This window comes from Haliaeetus albicilla, chromosome 13 (assembly GCF_947461875.1).
Source record: "Haliaeetus albicilla chromosome 13, bHalAlb1.1, whole genome shotgun sequence".
NCBI lineage: Eukaryota > Metazoa > Chordata > Aves > Accipitriformes > Accipitridae > Haliaeetus > Haliaeetus albicilla.
In genome coordinates, this window is record NC_091495.1 from 32,079,858 (window position 1) to 32,098,924 (window position 19,067).

General features: G+C 42.9%; 2 protein-coding genes, 1 long non-coding RNA gene and 1 other non-coding gene across 4 annotated transcripts; 3 read left to right on the forward strand and 1 right to left on the reverse strand.

Moving 5' to 3' along the window:
* Nucleotides 1-1,768: 1,768 nt before the first annotated feature.
* RBM34 (RNA binding motif protein 34) lies at nucleotides 1,769-8,808 on the forward strand. Its single transcript, XM_069800724.1, has 10 exons — nucleotides 1,769-2,053; nucleotides 2,203-2,345; nucleotides 3,423-3,642; nucleotides 4,234-4,293; nucleotides 4,878-4,921; nucleotides 5,410-5,493; nucleotides 5,705-5,768; nucleotides 5,891-5,933; nucleotides 7,572-7,690; nucleotides 8,440-8,808. Exons 1-10 carry the CDS (start codon nucleotides 1,799-1,801, stop codon nucleotides 8,737-8,739), a joined length of 1,332 nt encoding a protein of 443 aa, XP_069656825.1. The 5' UTR covers nucleotides 1,769-1,798; the 3' UTR covers nucleotides 8,740-8,808.
* Nucleotides 7,700-10,163, reverse strand: LOC138688650 (uncharacterized). Its single transcript, XR_011327535.1, has 2 exons — nucleotides 10,033-10,163; nucleotides 7,700-9,043 (listed from the first exon to the last, which is right to left on the reverse strand). It is a non-coding gene; the product is annotated as an uncharacterized lncRNA (long non-coding RNA).
* TOMM20 (translocase of outer mitochondrial membrane 20) lies at nucleotides 9,426-17,511 on the forward strand. Its single transcript, XM_069800725.1, has 5 exons — nucleotides 9,426-9,653; nucleotides 14,699-14,745; nucleotides 15,458-15,539; nucleotides 15,825-15,967; nucleotides 17,101-17,511. Exons 1-5 carry the CDS (start codon nucleotides 9,530-9,532, stop codon nucleotides 17,143-17,145), a joined length of 441 nt encoding a protein of 146 aa, XP_069656826.1. The 5' UTR covers nucleotides 9,426-9,529; the 3' UTR covers nucleotides 17,146-17,511.
* On the forward strand, nucleotides 10,346-10,480 carry LOC138688870 (small nucleolar RNA SNORA14). The gene has a single exon (XR_011327670.1). It is a non-coding gene; the product is annotated as a small nucleolar RNA SNORA14 (small nucleolar RNA).
* Nucleotides 17,512-19,067: the final 1,556 nt, after the last annotated feature.

Here is a 19,067-nt window from a genome sequence, read left to right on the forward strand (position 1 = left end):
CCCATCAATGAGGGTCCCTGCCTTTCCCAGCATCCAGAAGGCCAAACACGAGATGCCTGGTGCACATGTCAAGACTTAATGCTTTACTTTTATTCAGTAGCTGGATTACTTGTTTTGCCTTCAGTTGGACATTGGTGCCAACAAAACTGCTGATGCTGGCAGTTCAGAAAATGTGTAAAATGATAAAACAGAAGAGCTGTTCGTATTTGCTTCAGCCTTTAAGTGCCTGGTAATTTTCTATGCTTTTCCAATTATCACATCATCTAGCATTTAAAATTACATTCAGGAGAGGCAGGTCTAAAAGGAGATCCCAGTTAGATGCCTAATTTCAGAGAGTTAGTTAACAGATCAAACTTCCTTATGCATCACCTGCACTGTGTCCCAGGATGGAAAACTGTCTGTTTGAGAATTAACCTGACAAAAAAGGGTCTTTTCCAGTTGGATCAGTTATCCAGTCCTATCCATGTAGCTGCATGCAGCAGCAGGCTGATCCGGAGCACTTGCTTCTCTACTGTCTGCAGAGCAAGGGTGGTGGGGAGGAGGCATGACTGGTTCCTCCTTTTCCTGTCCCCCAGGCTGCAGTCCTGGAGTCCTGTCCCCCCCCAAGTACTGGGTTTCAGGGATTTTTTTCATCAGGAAAATCCTTACATGCTTTAAAAGCTGGCTGTGGAGCCCAGGGATGGATGAAGCAATCCAGAAGGAAACTGAGCACCCAGGTGATGCTTTGGGATGGTCTCTCTGGTGGTGTAATAACTTCTTAAGACTGTAATAACCCCATTTTGTTTGTAGTGCGTACCAAGTCTATCTTGGACCAACAAGTTGCAGAAACTGCTGTTTTGGTTGCTTTTCACACCCCTCCCCCCTTTCCCTTTTCTAATCCTTTCCCAGGTTTGTCTCGAGGTGAGCTGCTCTAAAAGGGGCCGCACGAGCACCAGGAGGATGCTTTCTGCCTAAAAACGTAAGTGTGAAGTCACCCACCCCGGCGACCGTGCACCGTAAGGGAAGGGTTCGAGCAGGCCCTTTGCCGCACGCCGTCCTTCAGCCTGGCAGCCGCTGCAGGCCAAACTTGTTGGCCGTTTCCATTTCATCTGCGCTCGAGGACGGTGAGAACATCTTGCACAGACTTCAACGGGGGGTTGCGTGGCCGTTTTTTCTGTTCTTTTTTTTTTTTTGGTTTTGTTTTTTCTAAACTTCATCCTGGGTGTGGGCTGGACAGCACTCCTGAAGCCAGACAAAAGAGAAAGGGCGCTGTGAGAAGCGCCTCCGCAGCAGCCTGGGCCAAAGCAAGTTACGCTTTCTGCAGGCACCGGCAGCGGTGGCTCTTGACCTCTTGCGGCGCTCCCAACCCCCGAGGCCATCTTAAGTAGAAGCGGCTTGGGACGGCAGAAGGGAGGGCAGCACCGCCGAATTCCCGTCTCCCTCCTCCGCTGGGACCGAGCACAGCAGCCTTGGAGCCGAGGGTCTCGGAAAATAAATGACGCACCACGCGTCAAAAAAAACCCCCAAAACACCAAAAAAACCAAACCAGCGTGCACCGACCCTCACTGCGGTCTTGCGTTGCCCCCGCGCCCACCCGGAGCCCGGCAGAAGCTCACGCCCCCGGGCCGGGCCGGCGCAGGAGCTGCGTCCGTCCGTCCGTCTCGTCCCCGTCCCCCCCAACGGAGCGCTACGAGGGCGACCCCGTCCCCCGTCCCCGTCCTCCCTCCTCCGCGGGGCCGCCCCGGGGCGGTCCCGCGCGCCGGAAGTGACGCGCCGCGAGTCCGTTCCCGCCCCCTCCTCCTCAACCCGGCGACCGGGGATGGGCGGCCGCCGGCGGGGCGCGGAGCCGCAGGACGCCCCGGCGGGAAGGGAGCGCGATGAAGCCCCCCCCCGTCCTCCCCGCCCGCGGGGGCGAGGCGGGGTCCGGCGGGGGGCGCGGGCGGAGGAGTACGTGGTGGGGCAGGTGGCGGACAGCCTCTGCGCGGGGGGGGGCGCCGCCGCCGCCGCCGCCCCCGCGCCGCTCGCCCGCCTCTTCAGCGCCGCCGCCCCGCCGGTGCTGGTGGCCGTGACGGGGGTGAGTGGCGGGGGCTGTGATCCCCGCAGGGCTGGAAATGCCGGGGGCGGGGGAGGCAGCGGGGTGGGCGCACCGGTGAGCGGGCAGGTCTGGAGTTTTGGTTTTCAAGTTAGTTTTTGTTGGATTGTTTCTGTGGGGTTTTTTTAAAGGAAAATAAGAAAAGAAAGCGTACGGAAGAAGCGGAGGAAGTGTCGGAAGACCAGACCTCGTCTGTCACACAAGAACCCCCTATAAAAGTAAAGAAAGCCAGAAAAAAGGAGCTTTCAAAGGCAGAGAAAAAATTGGCAAACAGGTGAGTAGGTGACACCTTTTCATAGTAAGATTCAAAAAACCGACATCTAGATTAAGCATAAGAGTACAAGCTTAGTGAAACAATAAAGTTCTATTCTACTGTTTGTCGTGAACCTCGCGTTTAAGGAGGTTATTTCTAAGAAGATTGTGAAAATTCCCCGCAGTTTGCTCCGGAAGGTAGTAAATACTTCCAACTTCTTGAAGTTCCAGGTCCGTGAAATGCAAATGCCCTGTTAGAGAGCTGGCAGGCCTGGAGGTTGTAGATCGAGGCAAAAAGTTCCCTCTGGCGCGGGGTGATGCTTTCCAACCGCAGTTGGCTTTACGGGGCAGACCTGCGGTGGCAGGAGCAGAGGCGGTTTCAGCAGCAGCAAAGCACCGGGCAGAGTTAGATGTCAGTACCACGCTCGCCCTCCGCCGTGACACGAACTGCTCGGTTGCACTGTCCGTTCTCGCAAATACTCGGGGTTGAACCGAGGCGCGCGCGCTGTCAGCGCAGGCGGGAAGCTCGTCTCTGTACAGTGAAGTTTGCTTGAGCGTAGCCCGAGGCTAATGCCTTGTCCTCCCTCTGGCACTGCGTGGTGAAACTTGTTTGCTGTTTTGGTGTCGGTGGCCTTCCAGAGGCTTCTTCAGATCTGCTTGTTTTGCGCCCTGTTATGGCAGGTTTGGATAGGTAGAGATTTGTTTTGCACGGATGGATCCCAAAGGATTGTTTGTCCTGAGTGTCCTGGATACTGGGAAGAACTAAATCTCCCCTTAGTTCTAGCGTGCAAAGATTTTGTGGGGTTTTTTTCTTTCCCTTCAATTTTAGAGGCTATCAAATTATTTAATTCTGAATTCTTTCTTTATTAGCACTATTAAATAGCAAATGCAATGTCCTGGGGACAGCAAGTCTGTGTTACGGAATGGTCAGATATGTTTGTTTAATGCATAATAAGCAAAATAACGTTTGAAACTTTACGCTGAACATAATAATTTAAAATGTAAGTTAGATATTTATCTTGGAGGCTTCAATTCTTTGACCTCAAAAACTCTGTTTTTTTCCCTGTCAACTATAATTTGCTTATCTTTTTCTGAAAAGAGAGAGCGCTTTGGAGCAGGCGGATGAAGATGAGGAGCAAAAACTGCTTCAAAACAAAGCAAAACAAAAAAAAAGGGCTTCTCAGGCCATCACCAAAAGCGTTGTTAATTCAGATACAGGCACTACTGTGAAACAACAAAAGGAAAAAAAGGTGACTGATGAAATGGTGAACAGAAGAACAGTGTTTGTTGGAAACTTGCCTGTCAACTGTACTGTGCAGGTATGTGACTGGATTCTGTCAGCTAAAGGAATGAAAAGAATTACAACAGTCCTTAGTTTGAGGGGACGTTTATAGCTGAGAAGTCACACATATTTGTGACTAAAATGGCTTTTTGGGAAAGTAAGAGTTAATACTCGTTACCGGAAACCTTTAGAGGCAATCTCTTTTGTTTTAGCACAGTTAGGCTTTTTACAGCAGTGGATGCAGTTGCTCTTTCTTTAGTAGAATTGGTTAGTTTCTTTTTCAGTGAAAAATGACTTAATAAATGAGAACTACAATTACAAAGTTAGCCTGCTTCTGATTTTGAATGCAAATAATACTTCAGATTGTTGCATAAAAAATGTTAGATTTATACTTTTTCCCATAGTAAGGGGTACAAATCCAGTTTTGGCAATCCGTAGAATAAGAAGCTGCTGCAAGAAACATAGAAGCAGTTACAAATTACTTGCGTATTTTTAGTAGCCTTTTAACGGACCTTGTGTAAGTAAAATGAAAATAGCGTAAAAACAATCTTACTAATAAATATTCAGCAGTAATTCTTACTACCAGGATGCAAAAATGTATTGAATATTTGTAATATTTTCTGTTTAGGCACTGAAGTCTCTTTTTAAAGAGTATGGACAAATAAAATCCATTCGATTCCGGTCTTTGGTATGTTATTTCTTCTAATGCTATATAACAAAATTATTTTTTGACCTTAAAGGGTAGTATTCATAAGGCTTGTATCTTCATTAGTTCAGAAGCGGGTTTGGATGTGCATTTTTTGCCATTAGAAGAAGCCTTGGAGATCTTGCCACAGAGGCACTGCAGATGCATCTTTCCTTTCATCACGTTTTACTCTTTCTGTAGCAGCAGTTGATAGTATGAGAGCTGTATTTTCTCTTCAAGAAGAATGCCTTTATTATTGCTCGTTTAGCTAAGGTATTACTTACCTCTTTTTAAATCATAGTAGCAAAGACCTGTTGATTGTAAATCAGTATACTCTGTAAAATAGTTGAAGATAACAGTCTGGGAACTCAAGAAAGGTAACAGATGAAGTCAAAGCAAGCTCTCGCATTCTGAGGTCTTTCTAGACCATCTCTAGGAATAGCCACTTCCGTCATTTGCTCACTGTACTGGCTACATTGCTTTGGGTGGGAATGGTACCTGTTTAAATTCCTCTTTGTCTTCAAGAACAAATACTTGAGATAAATTGACACTAGGCCTCCTTAACTAAAGCTCTTTTTATCTTAAAGGTTCCAGCAGAAGATACCTTATCCAAAAAGTTAGCAGCAATAAAGTAGGTTCCTCTTGTGAATTTCATCTTTATTTTTCAAGGCAAAAATAATTTTTAAGTGTTGGTTGTTACATGTTTGGGTATATTCTTTTTTTTTGTTTTGTGTTTCTTTGACTTTTGTAATTACCTTTGTGTATATCTAAGTTTTCTTGACAAGCGAAAAAGAATTATGTGCCTGGTATACTAGTACCAGTACTAGTTATCTTAGGTTGCATTTCTTCTATTTTAGGAAGGAGGAAGATGCTAATGGTCTTTAACTTCTTTGGATATATTTATGAGCTGAAGAAGCTTGATGAGGGTGCAAATACAGGCTGTGTGAGAAGTACAGTGAGACTCCCTTGGATGTAAGGGGCTGGCTTGACCTTTAAGAGAAAGGAAGTTGTTACTGTGCACAAAACCAGAGGAGGCATAAATGTGTCTTAACAAGAAGTGCTTGTACACTGCACACCATCAGAATTATTTAAACAATATGTGTCTTTTTCATGTTCCAGGCATAAGGTGCACCCTAATGCGAAGTTCGTTAACGCTTATGTTGTATTTAAGGAAGAATGTGATGCCATTAAGGCTCTAAATGAGTAAGTCTCAGTTTTGTTCCTCATTCCATGTTGAAGGGGTAGATTTACAGATAAATTTAAACTACCTCCTCTCTTTTGCTTGAATCAGAAGGAAATGTTTTTTCAAACTTAAAGTAAATTTGCTTTTGGAATAGTGCTATGCAGTGACATTGTAAACTAACTAACGCTTATCCATTTCATTTTTAAAACTTTTTGCTTTTGGCTACAAAAGAAATGGAACAGAAATTGCTAGTGGATTTCACATCAGAGTTGACATTGCATCAAAAACCAATTCGGTAAGTAGGATGCGTGACTAGAAAACCTGTTTTCTGGGTTTTTTTTTGGGGGGGGGGCGGGTTGTTTGTTTTTTTTTTCTGTAGCAAATAACTTACTGTCTTGTACCTCTTGTTTTCTTTAGCATGACAATAAACGATCCGTATTCTTGGGAAATCTCTCATATGGTAAGTCTGAAATGGATTGTTATGCATCATTACTTAACATTTATGGAATATGTTGACATTAGGGTTTTTTTATTTATTGATATTTAGGGTAGCATGTTTAGGTAGCTAAATATCTTGCTGAAATTAATTTTTTAAACAGGAGTTTTATTTTTTAACTGAAACACCTAAGGGGGTTGTAAATTTCTGGCAAGTTCTGCAGATCGTTTTCTTAATTGTAGCTAGAACTGCAAGCCCTTTTAGTTCGTGTTGTCGCTTGATGTTTTTTAAATAAATATGACTAAACTGCATAGGCCATAGCTTTCTGAACTGTTAAATGTGTACGGTTGCCTGTTTGTGAACAACTTCCAAGTGATAACACAGTGATGGCTTCTCATTTTGATGCTGTCTGTGAGCCACAGAGTGAGTGACTCTCTCCAGGCAGCTATTGGCAATCAGTTGTTACCCGTGTGGAGGTGCTTACTGTATAGTTGAGGTCAGTGCTTGATGAGTATTCAGCAGCTTCTGAGTAGACTGGAGAGTAGATGAAGGGATCGCCATCTGGTGTGGTCCGTATGAGGGTATTAATGGAGTTGGGATGCTTGGGATGAGCACCTTACTTGGGGGTGGTGCGGATGCCTGAGTATACAGGCTGAAGGCATGCCCTGTGCCTACGGCCTGACGCAGAGCCAGTATCATGTACTGCTGACGGTAACGCTGAAACAAACAGGCTTTATACTTCAGCCTAAATACTTGACCTGCCTGATAATCTGGATAGGTGACAAGCCTGATTGTGGTGCCTGTTGTGTAGAGCTTCTGTCAGTACTGTATGTTCCTTTGTGAGTCCTGCAGAAAAAACAGTCTGGATGTTTGCGGTGCTCTGAAAAATGTCGTCAGCAGCTCGAACCTTTCTCAGCACATCTAAGTCCTATTGCTGTAATTAAACCTGTACTATTAAATTCAGCCCCTCCCCTTAGCAGAGATACAATTATATCAGTGTAAAGGGATTTACTGTATTATGAAGCGTACCTATACAGAAAAGAGAATAACCTGTATTTTTGTATTGGTACATCACACTTATCTGTTCACAAAGGCCTGAGACTGAGAAAGCCTCACAGATGTAGCCATTATCAAAATAATCTTATAGCAACTGTGGCTGGAAACTGTATACCCCTTCTCCCCCATTCAGCTAAAATTCACGGCTCAGTCAATGAGTGTTGGACCCCGAGAACTGCCTGGTCAAGCTCATTACCATCAGCATTAATTCTTAGAAAGAGATTCTGGCATAAGGAGGAGCTACAAAAATGTAGCATGAACCTTAATGTCCACCATGTTCAAAGCACAAATGAAATTATTTCAAAAATTTATATTGGTCTTTGCCTTTGTTCTTCTTTGTGATTTATGTTGTGCTCTTCAAATTTAGTGAATCAGTAACTGTCAAAGTAAATAGCCCTTTATAAAGTCTGCATTGTTAACTGGCTGGAATTTTTCTGAACCACTGATATTTGTGTACCTGTACATATTTATGTATTAATGTATATTTTTAAATATATATGTTTCTGTACCTGAACTAGTAAATATAAAATACTTGGATTTGGGCCAGGCTTGTAAAGCTGTGTGTCGTGACTGAAGAGGCATCTGTTTCTTTGTGCTTGCCTGCAGACATCAGTGACGATGCTGTGCGAGAACACTTTTCTGTCTGCGGAGGTGTAGTAGCAGTGCGAATTGTGAGAGACAGAAAGACCGGCTTGGGTAAAGGCTTCGGCTACGTTCTCTTTGAGGTACGTATGAATGGCGTGCTTCAGGACACTGGGAATTCTTCAAAATCTGGATTGGGATTTGCCTTTATAGCCTTTTAAATTTTTTTTTTTTTTTAGTCACTTTTGGGGATTTGCATATGACATTAAATGGTAGCATTGTTATGTGTGCTAAAAGCAGCTTGGAAGACCAGTTCTGTGGAAGCAGATACAAAGCAAGCTATTTTAGGTTGTGTACAAAGAAAAGTTGTAAAATGTTGGGGTGAAAGAAATTAACTTTAAGGGAAAGGCTTAAAGGAGGGACAGATGAGTTCGCCTGGAATAACTACAATGTTCTCCCATTTCTTATGTGTCAAAATATGAGTGGAATTCTTCCCTGCAGCCAGTTTGCTTACTGCTGCTCTCTGTTTGGGTTTCAGTACAGCTTGCTTTCTCATGCCAGTCTCCCAGCCTCGTCTTCCTTAGTTTATTTCCTGCAGCCCAATACCTTTTTGTCCCCGGTTTCTCCTTCACCTCTCTGCCCCTGTCTTTCACGTCTCACATAAGCTGTTCTGTAGCCCGTTTTCAAGTATCTGTGCCTCGGTGCATGGGCTACATGGGTGTGCTAGTGTTTCTGAGGAGAGCAGAGCAGTTGTGTCACTTGATAAATAGAGCAGTTTGCACGCTCTTTTTTGTAAAATCTTGCTTACAACAATTAAAGAAAGGTGACTGTTTATTTGAAAGCAATCGATTGGAAGTGACGCTGCTTTTAAACGGAATGCCTGTTCTTGCAGAATACGGATGCTGTACATCTTGCTCTGAAACTCAATGAGACTGTTCTGATGGGAAGAAAGATACGAGTGAAGCGCTGTGGAGAGAAGTGGAAAGCACCACAGAAAAGTGCAGATCAGTCTCGTGCTCCTAAGGACAGAGTCGATACCACATTAAAAAACAAGGGGTGCTCTAATGATACATTTGTTGGTGAAAAAGCAGTCCCGTTAAAGAAGAGCACTAAACCGAAAAGACTAAGAACTCTTCCTAGGAATAAAGCTGGGAAGAACAAACAATTTTCTGATAAAAAATCAAACGTATAAACGCGTTCAGTATTGTTATAAAGATTGATGTATACAAGAGCGTTCTGTCATAAATGCTGTTTGCTAATACAGCTGTAGTCGTTCTTAGTATTTGCTCTGGGGTTCCTGGCTTCTCCCGGAAGGCAGCGGGAGGAGGTTCGTGGCCGTAGCCCGGTCGTGGTGATGTCCCGTTACGGCCGGGTCCCGGGGATCCATCTGCCGCCGAGGTCCTGCTGCTGCAGGGGTCACCCCAAGTCTTCCTTCTGGAGTCGCGTGGAATTACTCAAAACGACTACCGAAAAGGTGGCTGGTGCGCAGACCGAGTCTGTGGCGAGACGCAAACCGTTACCTAGGTGCTTTTTAGGTTTGTTTTTCTTCTTTTTTTAATTTGGTCTTTCGGGCCTGAGGGCTGAGGCCGGCCTGTCCCCACCTCGCAGCAGGCGGGTCTCTCCCGGCCGGCCGCGGAGCGGGTGGTTTGGCCCCCACCGCGCTCCTTGGGGGGGGGGGGGGCGTGTGTCGTGTCGTGTCGTGTCGTAGCCCCCCGACGCCCCTTTTCGGGGCGCTCCCCACCCCCCCCAGCAGAACCCGAGGGCTGAGGTAAGGCGGCGGCCCCGCCCGCGCATGCGCCGCGGCGGCGGGCGGCCTCCCCGCAGGCACTAGGTAAGGCGCCCCCTGCCGCCGCTGGCTGATGACGTCAGCGGAAGCCGAGCGGGGTCCTTTCTGGCCGCCCGCTCGCCCCAAGGTGCCTGCGGAGCTCGGCGCCGGCCGTGCGGGAGGGGGCGGCGGGAGCTTCCCCTCGGCGCCGGGCACGATGATGGTGGGCAAGACCAGCGCCATCGCGGCGGGCCTTTGCGGGGCCCTTTTCATCGGTTACTGCATCTACTTCGACCGCAAGAGACGGAGCGACCCGAATTTCAAGAACCGGCTGCGGGAGCGTGAGTGTCCGGGCGGCCGCCGCCGCCGCCGGCTCCCGCGCGCGCCCCCGCCTTCCAACGGCCGCCGCCTCCCCTCCCCCTCACCGCGGCGGGGGCGGCACGTGGCGCCTCCGCAGCGCCCTCCTGCTCCGGGGCCGGCCGCCGCCGCCGTCCCCGTGTCCCGTCCCGGTCCCCCGCCCCCAGCCCCGTCGGGGAGCGGCCTTCTGCCTCCGCTTCAGCCCGCCGTGCCGCCGTTACCGGGCGGGGAGGACGGCAGAGGGGAGCGGGAGGCTGCGGCAGGGCCGGGGGCCGGCGGGCGGCCTTCGCCCAGGGGCGGTGGCGGGAGTCGGGCCCCGAGCTCCCCCGGTTGTTGCACACCCCCCCCCCAGCGTCCCGTCACCTGAACCAGGGGACGGGTCTCCTCGTCGCAGCCTGTTTTCTGCCATTTCTGTAGTTATTGGGTAACTTGTGGGTTCCGCGCCAGAAGCTGGGCTTGGAAACAGTTCGCCTCTTTTTTTTTTTTTTTTTTTTTAAATTGAAATCTTCTTATCCCACACGCTCAGCCGTGCTGTTCTCACCACTGCACGTGTGTGGTGACGTTTATTTTTTTGCTCTTGGAAGACGACCGGGTAAAATGATGGGATGATCTCTTACACTGGAGTTGTTGCCGTGGTGAGGCAAGAGCCCCTGTCAGCCCTCGGGTTTTCCATCTGCTGCATTCTTAACCCTCCTGGCAGCTCTGTTATTAGCTTCCAGGATAAGCACGAATGCCAGAGAAAACTGTTGATTAATCCAAAATGTGGAGCTCTTCTCCTGTGGCTCTTCATTATTTCACATCTTCAACATTTATTTAAATAAGTTTTAGTAATTAGTGAAGGTTTCTAAGTGCAGCTGTAAGCGTCAGTACACAAATTTCTCCGAGGTACTCAAACGAATCATGAGAGATCAGCTGATACTTGTTGTGCTGGGTTGTTTCCATCATGGGAATATGTGTAGTATGCCTTTGATAACTAATCCGAAGATAAGAAGTTACCATTAACGTAAACTTTCTGGGCAAGTAAACGTAACGTGATCAGCAGCTTCACGGATGGATGAGTCAATAACTAGATGGGCTAAAAATGAATATTTACCTGATGGCGTTTAAAAGTGACTTAAACGCTTTGATTCTGTTGTAATGGATTGAATTTGTCGAGTGACCAGTGTTGACGCTTGACAGCGTATTGATTCCACTTTCTGTAAGCTCTTCCACAGCAAATTACGTCTTTTGAATACTTCATCTTCAGGGCCTTGCTCACGTGTGTAGGATCTCAGACGCGTACTTCTTGTATGTGTCTTCCAAGTACTTTTTGCGCTGCAGTGCAAGTCATTCATTGGGAATTTTTAATATAGGAAACTGGTATGTGCTTGTCTTGCACAAGCAAACTTGACTTTTGGCAGTATAATCAGCCGTGTTCTTTTTATGACGTTAAATATGTAGTAGAGAAAATAGTGGATTACATAACATTTTTGCAGAAGCACTGAAAATTATTTTTGCATCCCATTGCTTTCATTATCTGAGTTTCTATCCAGTAATATTCTGAATAAACCTTAGACTTGCTCTGATTAAGAACTAAGGCTTTCCTTAAAGTGGAAAAAATCCATTGTGGTTTGATAGATGGCTGTTGTCATTTGGAGGACATCACCGTATGACTTGCAATCCTTGGACGTGACACGCTGGGCTGCTTTTAGTTGCAAGGCTTTAGATAATACTAAGGAATTTGTTTTCATTTTTATTTTTTAGTACTGTAACCGATTCTTTAGTACAGATGCTTCTGTAGTGGTGCCAGTGATCTAATTATTATGGTGTTTCTACTGTTGGATAGTAAGGCTTGGGCTGTAAAATATTTGACCAAAAAAAGGTCCAATGCAGCAGCCAGTTGCAGATCTTTAGGTGAAGATATACTGTTTGTCAGGCAATAGTAGGGATATTTGATGAAAAACTTGTAGAAACCACCTTCACAGCAGATCTTTTCCGCTGATGTTCTTAGGATAAGGTTGTTTTTCAGCCTCTATGTTGCAATGTCACCAAAATTTGGGAAGGACGGGAGATCCAACGTGTCAGTGGATTGCCTGTCATACTTGGTCAAGCACATGCTGGCAAATGAAGAACCCAGTTGGGTTTTTTTGCTGTCCCCATTACATTGTATATCTCTTTGGGCTGTGTTAGGACCAAAGTTTACCTTGCAAAGGCCCATCATAAAAATGAGGTGGCCATATTCAGGTTTCAGGAAAAAAATAATTGTCATTTCCTGGGAGGCTCGAAGAACTGCTGGACTTTGGTATTCCAGATGCCCTAGTCTTATTTATTTAGCAGGTTTTGTGGGTTCTTTTTTAGCTTTTCGTGTTGCTAGTTAGGGGTCATGTCCATATTTAATCTCGGGACCAAAAGGTAGCAAAGCTATAAATATCTGGAGCTGCTTAGCTTCCACAGCTATATTTTAAGATAAGATTTTAGATGTGTTTACTATTCATGTTCTTGAATGTATAAACCAGAACTGTTCCATATGCAAATATAGACACTGATCTCTTCATTCAGAGACAGCCAGAATTTCTTGACCATGCTGAACTTTGCCTCAGAGCACCTTCTGCCTGGACAGCTGAGTGAGAGGAGAGCAGAAGGCAGACCTCACGGAATTGAGCTGAAGATGCAAACGGCTTTTTGGTCATTCTGCTCCTTTGTGGGACTGGTTGTGAAGCTGCTGGGGCAACTTGGGGATTTTTGCAACCCGTGCCAGCATGCCAGGTTATCCTTTGGTTCACGTTTGAAACTTACTCCCCGCGTACAAGAGCTGTGCCTGAAGGACCTGCAAGTCACGTGCGGTTTGAGAGCCGCAGTCCAGCTTTGTTTTGGATGGATGCACATGCATTTCTGTGTTAATTAAGATTCTTTCTATGAAAGATTATTGCCCTTCCCCTTTTTAATACGTGATAAAGTCTTTAGAGAAGAGGGAAGTTTTTCATTTTCTTGGAGGTTCCTGAGGGAAAACAAAACATTTTTGGTTTGTTTTTTAGGTTTTGGTTGGTTCCCCCACCCCACCCCACCCCGCAAAGCCATTGCTTTTTGCTTGTCGTATTACAAATGTAACTTTTGGCTGTGGATAAAAAATTAAGGATACTTTAAAACTAGTGTTGCCAACCAGCATGGGAAGAATTCCTAAATATCCTTTAGAGCTATTTGGGTTTTGTACTAGTTTTAGCTAGTAAACTTTTAAAGAGATCTGTAAAAATGTATGAAGAGGAGAAAGAAAAATTACATGGTAATTGGATTTGAAAGATTCTGTAGATCAGTGTTCAGTTTTAAAATCTTGGTGATTCTTCACATTCCTTTACTATTTTCGGGTTAAAGTACATGATTTCATATGTGTGATCAGTGGTCAGAAGCTTTTATTAAGTAGTTAGAGTTAGCAGCATGTCTTTTTTTCTTTATCTCTGAATGCTTAACCTGGTGAGTGATACCTGGTGTAGTAATTTAAAAGATGTCATAGTCACACCAAGAAAACACAATTTTCTCCTGAAAATGATGTACAAATGTTAAGCTGTTACTCTTTGTACTTTTCATTGATGCTTTCACTGAATGCACTACAGTTGCTACATGGCTTGTTTTGAGTGAAACATTTCAGATACTACTTTTTTTTTTTCCATTTTAATTTAATCTTTAAGGTTTTATGTATTAGCAAAACTGATTTGCATAGTAATGCAGTTTAAAGTTTTGTGCAAATTAATGCCTCAGAAAACTTGGAGTGAGCTAATTGAAGGCACCAACTTTGAAGAGATAAATTTTTCTTTAATATTGAAAACAACCATAATGATAAAATTATAGTATACTACAGTTCTATATGACACATTTTTCTGTATATGATGCTGTAAAATAATGTACACAGGTCAATAAGTTGTAGAAATTCAGGTGCTAAGGGTTATTAAGGTATCGTAGAAAGTAAAAGGGTGAACTGTGTAGTTAGAATGTGAACTCCCTTTGTATAAAGAACACTCGATCTTGTCCATAGATTGCACATGTTACATAATCACTACTAGGAAACAGTGTTTCAGAATGTCTTCATCATGTGGACAACTGCAGATTTTTAACTTGTTGCCATTAAAACTTGTAAAATTGTCTCAGAAGAAAAATCAGGACTGTGTGAGAGTTGATCTTTGTCAACACAGATGTTCACCAAGCAGACGCTGAGGACAAATAGTAAGAGTACAGTTGTTTAACCATAGGTTATATTTGAAAGTTACATTGGTGTACCTATTTCAGTTGATGAACTGATGACTTACAAAAACAATTATTCTAAGGAAATAACTAGGATTACTATAATTATTCTTTCTTTTATGAATAGCTGCTACTATAAAATACCTTTATACCTGCCTAAGTGCATTAAAAGCAAGCTGTATGTCACCTTGATTACACTAGTTTTGCTGGAACAGTGCAACTTTATGCCTTTAGGTTGGGCAATTAAATCTGTAAATGTTTGTTTGCTTTCCTCAGGTTTCAGAAATGTATGCTTTAGTATTGCTCTTGCTGTGGGATGATGAGATACTGCCACCCATTTAACTAGTTCCCAAGCCTTTGCTATAAAGCAGCTGGGAAAGTACACTTACATACTGTGAGCTGCTAAAGTTCCTGTTGGTGGTGCACCATTATAGTTCAAAATTAGATAGCCTTGACTTGTAGGCTGTTCTTCTGTGGCTAACCATTGTTAGAAATCCTGTAGAGAAGTCCTGTATTATTACTCTTAATTCTCTTTCATTCTTCATGCCTCTAGCGCATGAGGTATGCTCTGCTGCAGGCCCTGCACAGTTGGTGTTTACCATAGCCCGCAGGAGAATTGCGATTTTGAGTTGGTATGCTACTGCCAGCCCTCATTAGGCCTCTAAATGATACTCTCTTGCAGAGAGTGGGTTGCAGTCTTGTGTTCAGTTTTCAGTATTTGGAATATATTCCCAGGGTCTTATTTTGAAAATAACTTTGATTTATTCACTATAATCTGAAGGCAAATTAAAAATGTAAGATGTTTTTATCCTTACAGGAAGGAAGAAACAGAAGCTTGCCAAAGAGAGAGCAGGGCTTTCCAAGGTAATACAGTTTTCAATAATGCAGTGCTATTTTGAAAGATGTTTCATTTGTATTATTTCTAAGATTTGTTTAAAGATCTGTTTTGATTCCAGCATTACAAACACTTCTGCAGATATGCAGTCTTTAGTTTTTTTACTGCTCACAAATAACCATATGAAATGGTTGTTCCTTTTTTTGTGTCAGATAGAGGCCTTGTACTAGAAAGTACAACATTTACTGTGTGATTTGATGGTGTTTTCTCTTTACGGTATGTGCAAGGACTTTTCAGACTTAAAAATCATTGATGGGATACAGCTATAACTGAACCTGATGTTTTTTCGCTAGAAGTATTTGATTTCTCTTTCCTTATCACCAATGGATCCTGGAAGAAAAAATAGATTTATCTTCACCAATTTTAAGAAATATAATTGTGATAAACATAACACACCTTAGAATTTATATTTGCTACAAAATTGTGTACTTAAACTGAGTAGAGGTATTTCAGGCTCTGTCTCTACAGGTGTGTGATGCAATGCTATGAGACCTGAGTCTGATTTTCAAAAACATTCCATGTACATTTAACTTAGTGGTGACACTTCTAATTATTTTTTGCCAGTTTCAGTGTAATAGTATGGTTGTGTGTGTGTTTGATTTCAGTTGAGAATGTTTTCTGCTAACTTGTTTATTAACTGATGTTTAAGGGCCAACTTCAGTTTTACTCTGTGTGTTATAGTTGCCTGATCTGAAAGATGCTGAAGCAGTTCAGAAGTTTTTTCTTGAGGAGATTCAGCTTGGCGAGGAACTACTAGCTCAAGGTAATAGCATAATTTTTTTTGAGGGGTAAGTTGTAAAATAGTTTTTCTTTACCTTTGCTAGAAGATAATTTTTATATACTAAGATCTTCTGGGGAGTCAAATTCACCTGGAAAAATCTGTTTACTTGTTTCTAACCTCCTGTGTTCAGAAGATCCAGCAAGGGAGGAGGAAAGAAAAGTGTGGATTGAGTCTCAGGAATTTAATCCACTGTTGATGGATGTTTTATGTAAATAGTTTACAGTGTGGAAGAAGGTTGATTTCAAAATGTTATGATTTGTTATACAGGTGAATATGAGAAAGGTGTTGATCACTTGACCAATGCCATTGCTGTGTGTGGACAGCCGCAGCAGCTACTACAAGTTCTACAGCAGACTCTTCCACCACCAGTGTTTCAAATGCTTCTAACTAAGCTCCCTACAATAAGCCAGGTATGTGACACGTTCCCTGTTGTTTTGGGTTGAAAATAATTTAACTACTTCTCTTATCCACTACATTGGTCTTGAGTATTGTTTTTTGTAATAAGTATTTTGTATGTTTGGTTGGATTAAAAGAAGCTTTTTTTCACATGAAACATTAAGAGGTATATATGAAAAACACCATGAGCATTAATAGCAAACACGGTAAAATAGAAATACAAAACTTCTCTCATGCGTAGGGTATGCTAAGCTCTTCTAAAGTAGAGACGTCTGACCGCGGCTCTGATACTATAACTGGATCCACTGTTTCCCAAATACAAGTTGGGGGATCAGAAAAGCGGTAACTGTCTTGCACTGGGTCTTGAGGGGTTTTTTTTTGGTGTGGTCTTTTTTTTTTTAATTATGTATCTACAAGTGTCTGTAAGTGCTATAAAAGTCCATTAGAATTAATCTGTTGCCTTTGCTAGCCTGTTGCTTCTGGGCCAGCTATAAACACAAATTGTTAACTAGCACCAGAACACATGACAGTTTTGAAAGATTGGGGGTTTCCCTGATGATAAAAGTGTTTGTAGCTCTGTGTATAAAATGCTCTCCCTTTTTAGCCTGAGTACTGTGCAGGTAATGTTGGTAATATGCTAGCAGGTGAGTCTATTGTGAAATAAATGTTTTACGTTCTTGGAAGTGCAAGGGTGCTGCCTAATGGTGTTACCTCGCATAAAGCAGAGACTCAGTGCTGTGCATCAGTCAGCTCTCTTTACAGCTCAGGCCTGGTTACATTTCGGTTTAAGGTCGATATAGTTAGTAAAAACACTGAAAGGTGTCAGGTACACAAGATGTAAACATCTGGGGAAACAATGGAGCAAAAATGTTTCCTTAGAGAACAGTGCCAAAACCACACACAGAGGTAATATCTTGAGGCTGATAGGATATTATTTATCTGACTTCAGCTTTGTTAGGCATTGCACAGTACGTAATTTCTGCAGAACTCGCTTCAAAAACTTATGTCAAATAGATTACTGTTTTTAACAATCAGTTTGCTCAGTAATTACACTGCTTAATGTTCAGTGTAAAATTACATTGCTTGATAATCAGTTGCCTACTGTCAATTTTATGTAATTGTGAATGAGTTTTTCTCCTTCTTACAGAGAATTGTAAGTGCACAGTGCTTGGCTGAAGATGATGTTGAATGAGGTCACACCACAACAGGGGGAAAAAAAAGTTTTCTTACCCCAGAAGATGAGCATCACTAGGGGGATAAAGGGGCAAACATAGTAGTTAATGGACTGTGTACCACATCGGGTTCTACCAGAGTTAAAATTAACTTTGTGTAGGTGGGTTTCGCAGGATTTTATTTATTATCCCAGTGAAAAGTGTATTTTGATAAGAATTCATTTTATAAATACACTGTGTTGAGTTATCAAAGTATCACTAACTTCATTATTATTAAAATATGCAGTTGTAATGTTGTACATATAAAGACATAAAACTACGACCTATTAAAAACCCAATGCTCATTTTTGAAAAAACAAAGTTATGGCAATAAAGATTTATCTGCACTTGTGTGTCCCTATAGTACTACTTTAAATTTCAGAACATTTGGGTGTCAGAGCAAATGATCTAAAAATGACTTAACATTAAAATTTATTTTTAGCGTTACGGTGGGGAATGGTAATAGATGACTGGCTGCGGAAAGAATGACAACTCCATTTCTGTCAGGAACAATAACATCCAAAGTGATGCAAGTCAAAACTGTATCTGGCAAACATGAAAGCTCTGTTAATGCAGGTGTCCGAAATAAAGCTGTTCGGAATAGAACCTGGGGCAGATTGTAAGAGCACAAAGGTTGTTTTTTTGGAAAGCTTGAAGCCTTTTTGCAAGACAGGCGGCTAGCATTTCAGTCTCTGGTCTTGAAGACCATAGAAAATGGCTCTTAACAGTCTTTGGCATTTGCCTTACAAAAAACTGCACTGATAAGGTAAGACAATGATATCCCCAGGCAAAACTAGCTAGTGTAATTAGAAAGATGTTGTAAAATTTCGGTATGGTGTGATACTGTAAACTTGAATTTAGGTAAGTTTTCCTTTGCTAGTGAAAAGGAGGCAAGTAATACACGGACTCAAGTGAGTAGCAGAAGCGTACTTCTGAAAGCAAGTTTTCCATGGATAGGATGCTCTAAATGTCAAAATAGACTGGCTTCTACTGTTCTCTGGTTTTGTGCTATTGCCACTCAGGTGGCAGAAGAACCACTTAAAAATTTAGCTTTATATTTTTGGCTTGGTGACTTGTTTTAACTTGAGGAGGAGAATGCTTTGAGGTGTCTCTTTCAGACCAGCTGATAGTTTGTGCTGATGATGCCAATACATTAATAGTAAGGTACTAGGTGGCATAGTCCAAGTAGAAGTGAGATACTCTGAGAGCAGTTTAGCCAACATTCCTATCTGTCTCTGTCTCATTTCAGCCTGGTGTAAGTTTCTGTAAGGGCAGATTCTTCCAAATGGTGAGTCTCAACCTTTAATAAATTGCCTCACACAGAATTTTTGAGAGGTTAAGCGGATAGTTTATGGTCACCTAGCAGTCAAATACCTGAGTTTGGGAGTAGAAATGGCTCTTACTGAGTCAGTCTGCTTAGACAGTTTGCCATGGAAGAGATATTTCCCCTTAACCCCTTGAAAACACAATTTTCAAAGATTTGAGGTGCTATTGAATCTTTCTGTAACATGACAAATACTGAAGCTAATGGCTGGTACAAACAAAAATTTTTTGATCAGCTGGCTGTAGTTTAGTCTTTTTGTTGTGCTTGAATTGTTCAGGTAGTGTAAGGTAAAAGTAAAACTTAGTAGCCATAATCTTCAGGTGATAGTGGCTGGTCTTCTCTTTTCCTTTTAATTTATTTTAGAGGGACCAAGTTATTCTGCACCTAGAATACTTAACAAAAATACTGTGAAATTGCAGAAGGTTCTATTTTTAATGAGTACAGTGAGGCTTTTTGGAGGAGTTTTTCTTTTCCTTTCTAACCCTTAAAGGTAAAAAGTAAGAATTCATAGGTTATGCTGACAGAACTGTTAGCGTGTTTACCTGCTGTCCTTGCTGGTGGTGGTCGCTTCAGTGTAGT